The 12,154-nt window shown below is 54.1% G+C and overlaps 1 protein-coding gene across 2 annotated transcripts; it reads right to left on the bottom strand.

Moving 5' to 3' along the window:
• Nucleotides 1-459: 459 nt before the first annotated feature.
• ETV3 (ETS variant transcription factor 3) lies at nt 460-11,470 on the bottom strand. 2 transcript variants are annotated; one of them, XM_042976454.1, is made up of 5 exons: nt 11,383-11,470; nt 9,477-9,535; nt 8,626-8,863; nt 7,269-7,384; nt 460-1,589 (listed from the first exon to the last, which is right to left on the bottom strand). In XM_042976454.1, the coding sequence occupies exons 2-5, from the start codon at nt 9,520-9,522 to the stop codon at nt 460-462; spliced, it is 1,530 nt and encodes a 509-aa protein (XP_042832388.1). In that variant the 5' UTR covers nt 9,523-9,535; nt 11,383-11,470. The 2 variants fall into 2 exon arrangements, with proteins under 2 accessions (XP_042832388.1, XP_042832389.1); XM_042976455.1 differs by having other exon boundaries at nt 9,477-9,532; nt 11,383-11,433.
• Nucleotides 11,471-12,154: the final 684 nt, after the last annotated feature.

The following is a 12,154-nucleotide window of genomic DNA, read 5'->3' as shown; positions in this document are numbered from 1 at the left end:
TCACCCTCCTGATCACGCCCTATTCCCTTTACGTGTATCTCTCAGAGCAAAAGAAATTCATTAATGGCTTTCCATATATAAATACAATAGAAAAGAAGTCTGGAACCTGAACTAGACGGGGCCAGGCGTAGCGAGGCCCCCGAGAGAGTTTGTCGGGAAGTGTGAGCCTCCCCAAGAAGCGGAGGCCCCTCCTCCTCTCAGTTCATCGACCTCCCCGCGTGCTACTCACCAGGGAAAGTGTTCATACCCCACCTAATTTACAACAGAAGATGCCCATCCCGTCCCCCAAACATAAAAATACAAGTCTATGCCCCTAGAATGATCAAACCAGTCTAACTCCCTCCCCCCACCCTCCCCCCCCAATCTCGCTACATAAATACACAGACACGTGTGACTAGAGTACAAACGGTCCCCGACCCCCCCCCCCCCCCCCCCCCCCCCCCCCCCCCCCCCCCAGTTCTAGGCGTCGGCGGCCGCGGCCAAGCCCCGGGGTCCCGGCCCCCTCCAGAGGGCCGCGCCGTTCTTACTCGGCTGGCGGGCTCCGGGGCCATCGTTCCAACGCCGCTTCAACCGGAGCTTGGGGGGCATCAGGGCGTCTTCTTTCTTCTCAGGCGCACTGGGCTCTCTGCCAGGCCCGTCCTCACTGTCTTCAGCCACCTCTAGGGGCTCTTCGCTCGGGGTGCCCACGGGTGCGGAGGGCCAGACCGGCACAGCCGGGCGGGCAAAGAGGGTGCCCTTCTCCTCCTCCGTGGTCCTGCCCGGCACAGGGCCCTCTTCCTGGGAGCGCTCCTCCCCCCGCGCCAACTGCCCGAGGCTCTCCGGATCCTTGTCGGAGGCCGGCTCCACCTTAATTCTCGGGGGGACAGGCGCCACCGGGGGAGCAGTGACGGGGGCGGACTCCTCGCTGCTCTCCACCCTCTCCCGGTTCTTCCGCCCAGCTGGCGGGGGCTGCAGCTTGATGGAAAACTGGGCCGACTCCTCAGGATGCATCTGGCACTGCAGAGGCGGGACCACGAGGCCCGGGTAACGGGGGAATGTCCGCGGACTCAGGTGGTAGTTGAACACGGAGCAGGCTTGAGAATGAAGGTAGTGTTTCATTTCCTCAGGGTTGAAGGAGAAGCAGCCGCTGCCGGCGAAGGGGCTCAGGCCCGGGGACGGGCTGTAGGAGAAGATGGTGGGCGTCAGGGACAGGGCTGGGGAGATGGGGACGTTGAGAACGCCTCCACGGCCAGGGAGCGGAGAGACGGCGAAGGGGCTGTGGGGGTCAGGGTACATCCCGGGCCTGGTGAACAGAGGAAGCATGATGTCCGGCTTGCGCTTCTGATGGCCGATCCCTCCCGCACCGACGGCACTCCGCGAGGACAGGAGGTCCACGCCCCGGCGCCAGTCGGCGGCCGAGCCGTCGTCCAGCTCCGGCAGCTCCGCCTTTCTCTCGGCGCCGTTACCGGACTCCTGGCCAGAAGCGGCGAGGGAGCCGGCGGAGAACCGCCCGGGCTGCACGTCGCCCGTCGGAGAATGGGTGTCCAGAGGGGGGAAATGGAACCGGGAAGAGGCCGTCGGCACTGGTGGCGCACTCTGGGGGACCACACCTGTGGGGGCGGAGGAGACAAAGGCCACTTTAGAGGACTGGTCACCCACCGCCGGCACGCCGATAAGCAGCGCGAGGGGTCTACAGCTCGTCACAGCAGGAAGCACGCGCTCCGCCCCCCCCCCCCCCCCAGCAGCTGCAGCTCAGCTCCCTCCCCAGGAGGCGGCTACTGCGGGCTCCCCTAGTCTCCAGCCCGAGCCCCCAGCCTGCGGGGCGTCCGAAATCACATTTCTTATTTGTCTGTCCTCCAACATCACGTCCACCACGGTGGGGACTCCCCGTTGTTTGCAACTAGATGTAATAAAGCAGCCGGGGTCAACGGGTTCGTCGGGGCCCAGTCTGGGTCAGCGGGACGAACAGATGGGCACACGAGCCTTCTCCTCGGCGACTCAAACTACTGTGCGTGTATCACCTGCTGCAATTCTCAGCTTTGCAAAGAGTCTTTTTTTATTTTTATAAAAAAATGTACTGAGCCCCTCAGGTGCCCCTCTTTTTTACTTTCATAGTTTGGGCTGTATCAATAAAACAAGCGAGCAAGTCAAACACAAACAAAACTGGAAAGGACATGTATGTAAAGCAACGCGTTAAAAGCCCAAAGACTCTGCACCTCACATACACGGTCACGAACAAGACCATATTTAAGAGCAAAAACAGCTTAAAAAAGAAAAGGCCACGTGTTTACTAAGGTGAGTTGCTGTGGTAGATCCTTTGTCATTTCTGATACACGATCACTACAGAGATTCAAGTATTTTTTGATGTCTGTAAATCTATTTTCCTCTAACAAATTCCATATAATGCTCTCCATTCCCATCCTGCTTTCAAGCACTGAAGAGGCTGGGAGAAAACGGAAGACCTACCACCCCCTCTCCCACGTCCGCCTGCTGGTACCGAAACTCTAACGGATGCAAAAACCAACACCACACTAAACATCAGCCTCAGAGGCCTGCGAATTCTCAACTCCCCCCAAGGTCCTTCTATAAGCAGGTCAGAGGAAAGGGATGCCATCTGAGGCCTCAGAGACCCTTTGGGCCCCTGGGAGGTACCAGCGGCTTCTATCAGTGATGATGTCAGGAGGGCTTTCTACACTCTTGAGGCAGAGATACGGGAGAAGGAAAAAATAAGAAAAGCCAAGTAAATGGAAGTACCAGACCAAGGAGAAGGAACAAGAGGGTGTAAGGCCTGGCGTGGTCGGAAAGTGCCCCCATCAGTTGCCCCCTTCCGTTGCTGACACAATGGGCCCTCCTCAGCCAGGACTCTACAGGTGGCCGGGCCGTGCACTGTGGCTTTCTAGGCACACGCGACTGAGGAACTGTGCCAGAGTAGCGTTTCCCAAACCGCAGTTCCGTGGAAACGGCTCCGTCGGGCCTTTTTCCCCTAAAGCCAGTAACTCAATCTTACAACTGGAAAAACTGGTAGATGACCTTGTATATACAATCCGAGTAGCATCAAGGTCGTCTCAGGCCAAAAGGATCTCTTCTACCAGCCTATTAGTGGCTAAAATTCTCTTTTGGACTCATCTGCATCTTAATTTTGTATTAAGAGCACATGTACCGCAAAGCAAAAAAGCTGCTTCTATGTGTTCGGAAGGTGTGTTCTGGGGAGCGGCAGGGAGGGAAGAAGGTCCTGTCTCCTAGACAGTTCTGTTTTTTTTTTTAAACTTCTACTTCCTTCTTCACACAGGCTAAGGTATGCTGATTTGCAGTAAGAGCAGAGAACACACGTGCTGGGGCAGCACTACGGGCCCTCGCCTCCCACGCTGAGTAGCAGCACCACTTTTCTACGGGGTAGATGTGCTGAGAGAACAAATCTAAGATTTTGTTTGAAAAACTGAGCTTGCTGCTTAAAACACTGCGCATAACGCTGCTTTAGAACAAGACCGCCTTCGAGGAGCCACTATGAAATCTGGGTGGCAAGGCTGGAAAATCTGGGTTTGAATCTCAGTTCTGGGGGCGCCTGGGTGGCTCAGTCAGTTGAACGTCCGACTTCGACTCGGGGCCTGATCTCGCAGCTCATGACTTGAAGCTCCCATCGGGCTCTGTGCTGATGGTGCACAGCCCGTTCTGGATCCTCTGTCTCCCTGTCTCTCTCTCAAAAATAAATACACGTTAAAAAAAATTAAAAAAGACATACTGAATCTCAGTTCTGGCACCTTCTACCTTGTGACCTGTAACCAACTGGCTTTTGACCCCCTTTTGCAAAATGGAAGTAACAAGACCGTTGCCTACTTTCAAACCCTCGCCCTACCACTTATTAGCTGTGGGACTCTGGATAATTTACTCATCTTTCTGTGCCTCAGTTTCCTTACCTGTAAAATGGGTAGTAAAAGGACTAAGCCTCATGTTATAAAAACTAAAGGGGTTGCAGCACCTGGGTGGCTCAGTCAGTTAAGTGTCTGACTCTTGATTTCAGCTCAGGTCATAATCTCACGGTTCGTGAGATCGAGCTCCGAGTCGGGCTCTGTGTGGACAGCACAGAGCCTGCCTGGGATTGTCTCTCTCTCTGTCGCTCCCTTATTTGCTATCTCTCAAAATAAATAAAAATAAAAAAATTTAATAAAATAATAAAAAGTAAAAGGTTTAATATTTTTATAAAGTCCTTAGGATAATACTGGCACACAGCTAACTACGTTAACTATTTGTTACAACGAGTAATTTTTTACTACACAGTCATCATCGTTTAAAAATAAAAACTGTGAAAGACATGTAGTTTGATTACGTACCATATGTTAGACAAGAGTATTAGAACAATGTCTTATTTCCTGGGTGTGTTAATAATGTTATTGCGGTTGTGGAAGAGAAGGTCCTTGGACCTACGGGGGAACATGGGAAAAATGTCGTGTTGTCTGCAACTTAACCTCAAAAAGACTCATTGGTGAGTTTGAGCCCCACATCAGGCTCTGCGCTGACAGAGCCTTCTCTCTCTCAATCTCTCTTTCAAAAATAAACTTGGAAAAAAAAAAGAGAGAGAGAGAAAAAGCAAATGTGGCAACAACGTCGACCATTAGTGAATCTAGATGGAGGAATCACTGTTCTATTTTGTCCAATTTTTTTCCCATAGGTTTAAAGTTTTCCAAAATAAAGAGAACTGTAAAAACCCGGGCTGGGGGCGGGGAGGCACAGAATGAGAGCTCTCAAATCCCTCCTCGGAATGGCCTGTCCTGCCCACCCCCCACCTGACAGGTAACCATTTTTGCTAGCACCTTCTGCATCTTCCCAGCGTTTCTTATGCAAAGACAGCACACGTTAAAAAACACATATACAACAACGTATTTCATAGCACGCTTTCAAGATAAACATGAAATGCTGTGCGCAGAAGTACTTCTGATACCACCACGTGTTAAGCACCCTGCCCTAAACTGTCAACAGCGAGGACTGCCAGGAAGGGAAAAGAGCGCTCCCTTTGCTTTTCACTCTAAGTTTCTGTATTATTTGGGTCTGTTACCATCAGCATCTACTGTTTCCTAAAAGCACACACATATCGCCACCATCTGGACGTGACCCGTCTGACCTCCAGAATCAAAATCCACAGGGCTCTGCTACGTAGAGTGCTTATCACATTTCACACCGTTACTCCGAATTGTGCTAGACCTCATATATCTGATCTCTCCCGCTAAATTTTAAGTTCCTTGAGGGAAAGAACTCCTCCGTCATCTTTTCTTTTCGTCTTCAGGACTTAACACGTTATCTGTTGAGCAAACGAATGAATCCCAATTTGGGGGAGGAAAGTATGACCTACTAATAAACAAGAGTGAGTGTCCATAGCTCAGTCTCTCGGGAATTGTTTCCTGAGAAACTATTCAACAACTCTGTACAGTAACGCTACTCAACCCGCCCTCATCAATCTCTGACTTTGCCGTCATCCGTCATTTTATCATCTGTAACATGCGAGTATGGAGACGTACAGCTTAGTAGGCTGGGAGAGTTAAATGACAGAATTCATAAACACACCCAGCAGAAGTACCTCCATTAAGCAGTTGTTCAACAAATGCTACATTTCCCCGTCATCATAAAAGTTAACCCTGAAACAACATTTGGTCTGGGTAAAAGTCCTTTACGAACTGATGGCTCCAGTGGTTTGGAGTTATCTGTACCCGGGACGTACGCAACCAAGTGGTATACACAAACAAAATGTCTACTCTTTTCCTTTCCCTGTGATTTTTCATTCGATTAGGGTGCTGAGCTTAGTTAAGGATCAAGGTTGGTCCGATTGCTTTCATCAGGGAGAGTAGGCTGTGCTAGGCCAGTGCTGTTGGGCTAGCACACCAGAGACTTCACAGAGTGAGGGGCCCGATTTGCCTGCCCCGGAAAAGCACGTAACTCCCAAGGGCTAACGGATGTGTCCCTTTCCAGGCTCTTCAAGTGGCTGGCTGGACTTCAGCGTTTTCAATAGGAAAAAAATGGGTCCAAACAAAAGCAGTGAACCTTTTTTCAGGCAGGAGGTATGGAACACCAACATTTTCTTCAAAATTGTTGGTGTACTACCCATCCACAGTCTCAATTCCCTTAGGTACGCAGAAGGGGACAGGAGCGAAAACAGAGGAAACAAGATTCCAGTGACTAGAATAGGTCTGATTTCCTAACACCTCTCCCTCAGGCACAAGGAAAGAAAACAGGTTGTAATTAGAGAGATGCATTCCAATACCACTTTTTTTTTTTTTTAAAGCGCATGCCCCAGGGATAGGAGGGAGTGGCTACAGGAGACACAGGACTTTACCGATAGGAGAGTCAAGCTAAAACTGCCCTAACTTGTTGTGTGTAGTAATTACCTATCTACAATGGATCTCAGCGTTATGTTCTCCCGGCCACACCCCCGCTCTGATTTTTCAAGTTTCTTCCAACTTTTCTCGGAGAACTCAGAATCTGCAGAATTACAATCAGATTTCTTTGCCTTAACACACAATGCCACAAAAACACAGTACTGATGGGCTGGTCAGAAACTAAATACAATCTGTTTTCTTGGACAGGGATAAGACTTCCATCTGAAACAAAACAAAAGCAAACCCGTTCTAAGAGGGTGCCTTCTGAACGGGCAGAGGCAGACCTCAACGCTTCGTGAGGAGTGGTGATGGAAAGTGGTTAGAGGAGAGTCTGGAGGGAGCCTTGCTGCACGTAAGAGGAAAGAAGGTCAAACAACCCCAGATCTTAGTCTCTGAGGAGTTGCTAGTGCAGATCAAAGACACTGCTTTTCACTGCAAACATATGAACCTCCCCTTCTGTGATTAAGGATGCTGTGGTTTTGATGATATTCACTCGATAAGGGAGAGCTTGGTAGTTTCATAGAAAATCGGAAGTGTTTGTAGAAACAGGCCCTCGTCTATGAAAGAGCCGCTGGGCAGGGTGTTAATACTCTTGAGTTCTGACCTGAAAGATGAACACAGACCCGTGGAACATAGTTCCTAAAGAAGACAGAGCAAGAGTATCTGGGAGATACAAACAACATGTAGAAAAGGGAAGCAAAGACACAACTAAACACACCTCTTCGGAGGCTGCAGAGGCTGTCACTCCCTGTACGGGACAAATAGGGAAACCTGAACAAGACCCTGGAGGCAATCCACCTGACTTCAGCATTTCTAAAAATCCTTTAACATGCCAGGTCTTAGACTTGGGCTTTTAAAATCCTTTCTCAATTCAAAATTCATCCCCCCGCACCACCCCCCCCCCCAGAACAGTCTGCTTCTTACCACTTGACCGGATGTTGATGAATGGGTAGTTAGGCATCACCAGCTTGTTGAAGTTAAATTTATAAGTGAATCTTTTCCCTTTTGTTTTATGAAGGATCCTCTTGTTATAATAGTATCTGTAAAAATAGGAGTATGTGTCAATTTACCTTCTAGCTACTGACAGTTCTTGATACACTTAGGTAACCACCGAGACAAACGGGCCTTGCTCTAAATTACATGGAAACATCACTATCCTTCCGCAGCCTGGCCTTCAGGTTAGGGCTGGGAGACCTAAGAGCTTCCATTTCCCATTCCATTTTCAAACTAGGTTCTAGTGCCTGGCTAGGGCTTTACAAAGACAATCGCACTCTCAGATCCCGAACACCTATCCCAGCCCCAGCCACCTTTTTGTCGTCCACCGCTCTACACTTTCAGTTCCATACTCTGTTTCCTTCCTATCCCACTGCATGTCCTGCCTTGCCCAGGTGGGGGCAGACTAGTCTCTTGGGAGACCTGATAAGGCTGGTCTGGAGACCCGAGCGCAAAGCGCAGACACAGAAACGCAGAACCGTTTGACGGTGGCAGGTCAAAGAGTCGTGTACCCTGATCTGGGAAACAGCTGTCGGCCTGGCCTGCCTCACTTTCACGAGGATGAGAGCGGCTCCAGCACAGCTGCCGCAGATTTGACGCTCAAGGTCGCCAAGAAGGAAGAGAGGCAGGGGCTTCAACGGACCCGGAGCCTCTGGCATCGCATCCATTCAGCAGCAAGGGTTGTAACCTACCTTCTGGCCCCTTGAGGGTTAACGGGTGATGAAATGCAAAAACTGACAAGGGGAGAAAAAAAGAACCCAAGAAACCTTGAAGTGGTCAATCTTTAGACCTGCTGGAGCGACCTCTGGACCGACAACGGAGCTCCCAGATACGGCTGCTGAAAGGTGAGGTCACTGCCATTCAGCGAACCCTCCTCCCGTGTGCTTGCCTCACTTTTCCGTTTCTTCTAGGAAAGCCTAAAGAGAGAAAGTCTAACCAACCTCTAACAGGGAAGTCTAAACTCGTCCTCTGGATTCTAAGTGAGCTCCGGTCCATGTTTCACCACACACCCTCGCCCACTGCAGAGCGGACTCGGTTGTCTGTCAGGATCCGGTGCCAACCGCGCTGGAATCCCTCCTACGTGTGACCAAAGATATGCCTTTGCCTCCTGTGCCTGTGCTACTCAGATCCAGAAGCTCTTATACTCCCACTTTAAAGCCACACGTTGTTCTTCACTTCGATAGGGCGGTCTCTCACCACCTGATACCCTCTCTATCCAACATTCACCCAACTGCTTCGTCTCCTTCCAATCTCTTAAAACCGTGGATCTGGGAATCCTTTCCCTCACCTGAGGGCCCGGCTCAGCTTGTCGTAATTCATCTGTGGCTTGCACTTCCTGCGGCCCCAGAGGCGGGCCACCTCGTCCGGGTCCTTGATGACAAACTCGCCGTACTCCCCCTGCTGCCAGGCGATGACGTGGCGGAACTCTTCCTTCTGTAGCAGCTCCAGGATGAAGTGCCACAGCTGGATCTGCCGGGAGCCTGGGGACGACTCGGTTTTGTAGGCCCAGTCGGGAAACTGATACCCTTTAATGTGAAAAGGGCAAGATCAAGGTAGTCAGGAGTTGGGCACACACCTATCAGTATCCCCGACCTCGCAGCCCGACGCTCAGAACCTCAGGAGTGCGGTGCAAACATGCCATAAACACCCCCCTGGGTCAGCTGGGGCTGACACAACAGGGGAGGGGAGAGCCAAGGCGCGTCGCCTTCCCTGGGGCAATCATCTGATCTGCTAGAGCCGGGCGGCAGCACCAAGGTGTCCCAGCCCGTCGCCCTTTCGTACGCTACTAAATCTCACACCCGCTTTCCACGAGGGCATGAGAGTTCCAACAGAAACAAACGGGAAAGACAAACTAAGGTTTTAGGAAAATAGAGCTGAAAGACCCCTTACCCTGCCCCCTCCCCCAGGGTGGAGCTGTGTCTCCAACAGGGAGGAGACTCAAGCCCGGGATGAAGGTGTGGTGACCAGACGCGTTAAATATACTTTCATTAGAAACAAGCCCACAACTGTGCTGGCGGTCTCCACCCAGTCAGACTGTCTGGTCACAGCCTGACATCTGTGAACAGAGCCCCAGTGGAGAGAAAAGGAACCCCGGGAGGAACATTCCAGGTACACCAGAGATGATTAACTTCTGCTCACCTCCACCTCCTTCTGGCTTTTCCACGATGCTACAGCCTGCTTTCATTTTCACCCTCCTGCTGAGAGACACAAGCCACATCAATTACTTTAAGGTGCTATTTGTTTATTATCCTCCCAACGTTTTCCGTGTTCCGGCACAGCCTTTTCCCCACCTTCCTTCCCTGTCTTCCCTCCTTATGTAACCCGCTTTCTTTCGAACAGGTCACCTCCAAACTGCTAATCCCCAAGTCATCGAATGATGGTCCTCGGGTCATCGGCTTCAAAGGCCATAATTACCTCTCACCTGACTTCAAACCACAAAGTGCAAACACCGTCTCTAGCATTTGCTTTCTCCCCCCAGACCGGCCCTTCAGACGTAAAAAAAAGGAAGAGTGCCGTGAAATGGGTCCAGAGAGGCAGCCCAAACAAGCCAAACCGTTCTCTTGGATTACCAGACAGGCCCAGATGCCAAGACACACATGCCTGAGTTCACCCAGATGTACCAGTTTAAAAGGGTGAAAAAAATCCAAGTCCCTGTGCCACTCAAGAAAACATCTGATTTTGATTTATTTCGAATTCTATGAGCCGGGAGAAGGAAACTCCTCCCAGTCGGAGACTGCCCCCTCCTTCTTGAAAAACACCGTGGGATACAGGAAGTAAACACACCACATGTACAGTTACATTACTTGGAGAAGTATTTTTACATCTTCTCCCTTTAACGGGGAGGGGAGAAGGCGGGCATTTCTGAGAAGCTTCTGTTGGGGAGGTGGAGGAGTCTGGCTGATCTGAACTCATTCCACCCAGACTTACAGCTCCTCCATAAGTTTCCTGTTCCTGGCAGCAAGCAGCTTTGTGTCGGTCAACCCTTTAGCAAAAAGGAGGGAGGGGTGAAGCTGCCTCAGGGAGATGCGGGCAGGAGGGGGCAGGGCCACACTCTCGGTTCCCCAGGGTGGATGACAGGGCCGCAGCACCCACATCAACAAGAGAGCTCAAGGCCGGAATGTAGGTGCCTCAATGGCCTCGGGGTGGGGTGGGGTGGGGTGGGGTGGGGTGGGGGCGAGTTCCTGATCTTGGAAATTTCATCTAACCAGAATTCCTCTAGATCCTTTGAGCTCTTTTTCTCACCGTATACGTTAGGATAATCAGTAAGTTTCAGTCTATAAAACGACCAGGGAACGAGGGCGACAGAAACACCCCAAAGGAAGGAGAAAACAGACACAAACACAGACACGCAGTCCCACACACAAGATACACAATAACAAGGCCTCAGAGCTCAGAGGCCAGCGCTTCCTCTCCGGGCTGCTCCCATCTCCGCGACCGCGACGGAGGAAAAACACTGCTCTCCGCCGCTCCAGGAAGCTGCCCCGGACTCTGAGCCCCGGATCGCTCCGTCGGAACGCGGGGCCCCCCCTCTGCCGCAGGAATGCCCTCCAACCGCAAGACTCGGGGGTGCAAATCCCGCCGCGGCAAGGACCTGACCGGGAACCTTCCTCCCGACCCCCCGGCTCCCCGATCGCCCCCTCGCAGGAGCCCGGAGCCGCCTCTCCCTGCCGCCCACAGAGTCCCCGCGAGGCCGCTCGTCGCACGTCTGCAACCTCCCCGGGCCCTCGCCCTTCCACAGCTCGCGGCCCGCCCGGGAGGGCGAGGCGCGCCGAGGCCGGCGCTGCGGCTCCACGGCTGCGGGGTCCCGGCCCCCGGAGCCTGTCTCCCTCCTGCCTCCGGCCAAGCCGGCCTCGCCCCGGGGCCCCGCGGAGCCACCACACGAACGCGCTCCGGCTCCCCTCACACCCCGGGGCCCTGCCGCCCCCGCGCTGCCGGCGGCCCGGCCGGGCCTGTGCGTGGCTCGCTGGGCGGCCCGACCCCGGGGATGCCGCCCGCGAGGCTCCGGGGCGGCCCGCCAAGGCCCGGCGACGAGGCCGGGGCTCACCTCTCCCCGGCGCGGCCCGTCTTCGCTCCGGTCTCCTCCGCGGCGTCTCCGGCTCCTCCTCATCCACCCCAGCAGGAAGTGACCTCGGCGGCCGCTGTCGTCACTTCCGCTCAGGGCAGGGGGCGGGAAACGGGGCGGTGCCGTCCGGCCGGGCTCCCCGCCTGGGCCGCGCCCCCGTCCTTCTCGTCTCCGCAGACGCCGACTTCCGCCGCGGCCGTCGCCCCGCCCCCGCGCGCTCCCCCTCCCGGGCGCCGCGCCGCGTCACGCCGCGGGGCACGTCACGCACGCTGGCGGGGGGCGGGGTGGCGCGGGCGGGCCGGGGGAGGTGCGCGAGGGGGCGGGCCGGGCCGGGCCGTCGCGGGTTGGGGGCGGGGGATCGCGTGCGGCAGATCCCCCGCGAGAGTCGGGGCGCCCTGCCCGCCGAGGGGCCTCTCCGAGCCCGGGGGAGGGTCGCCGCGGGGACCGTAGGGGCGGGCCGCGTCCGGTCCTGCTGTCCGGAGCCCGCTGGCTCGCCTCCTCCCTAGGTCGTTCTTGTCGCAGGGATAGTTCGCCGTGCGGGGCCTCGGGCAGGTGGACCCCGCCTCCCCCAGCCGCGCGCGGGTGCGGGCCTGTGTCACGGGGGGGGGGGGTCGGGAAGGGAGGAGGAAGGCCGGATAAGAGCGGCAGCCCCGGAGGAGGGACCCGGGACTGAAGGGGAGTTGACCGGCGTGTGGGGTCAGAAGAGGGCACTTCGTGTTGTCCTGGCGTTCCCCTGGTGCCTTGACATACCCAG

Source organism: Panthera tigris, chromosome F3 (genome assembly GCF_018350195.1).
Source record: "Panthera tigris isolate Pti1 chromosome F3, P.tigris_Pti1_mat1.1, whole genome shotgun sequence".
In the NCBI taxonomy this organism is placed as follows: Eukaryota; Metazoa; Chordata; class Mammalia; order Carnivora; family Felidae; genus Panthera; species Panthera tigris.
The sequence above is the reverse complement of the archived record's forward strand: the minus strand, read 5'-3'. Positions and strand labels throughout refer to the sequence as shown.

Bases quoted from the DNA above. Each gene is read 5' to 3' on its own strand.
- ETV3 (XM_042976454.1), bottom strand. From the start codon at position 9,522: ATGAAAGCAGGCTGTAGCATCGTGGAAAAGCCAGAAGGAGGTGGAG. The intron at 8,864-9,476 runs GTGAGCAGAAGT...TTCACATTAAAG, and splicing joins AAAGCCAGAAGGAGGTGGAG to GGTATCAGTTTCCCGACTGG. The intron at 1,590-7,268 runs GTAAGAAGCAGA...CCGCCCCCACAG, and splicing joins CATCAACATCCGGTCAAGTG to GTGTGGTCCCCCAGAGTGCG.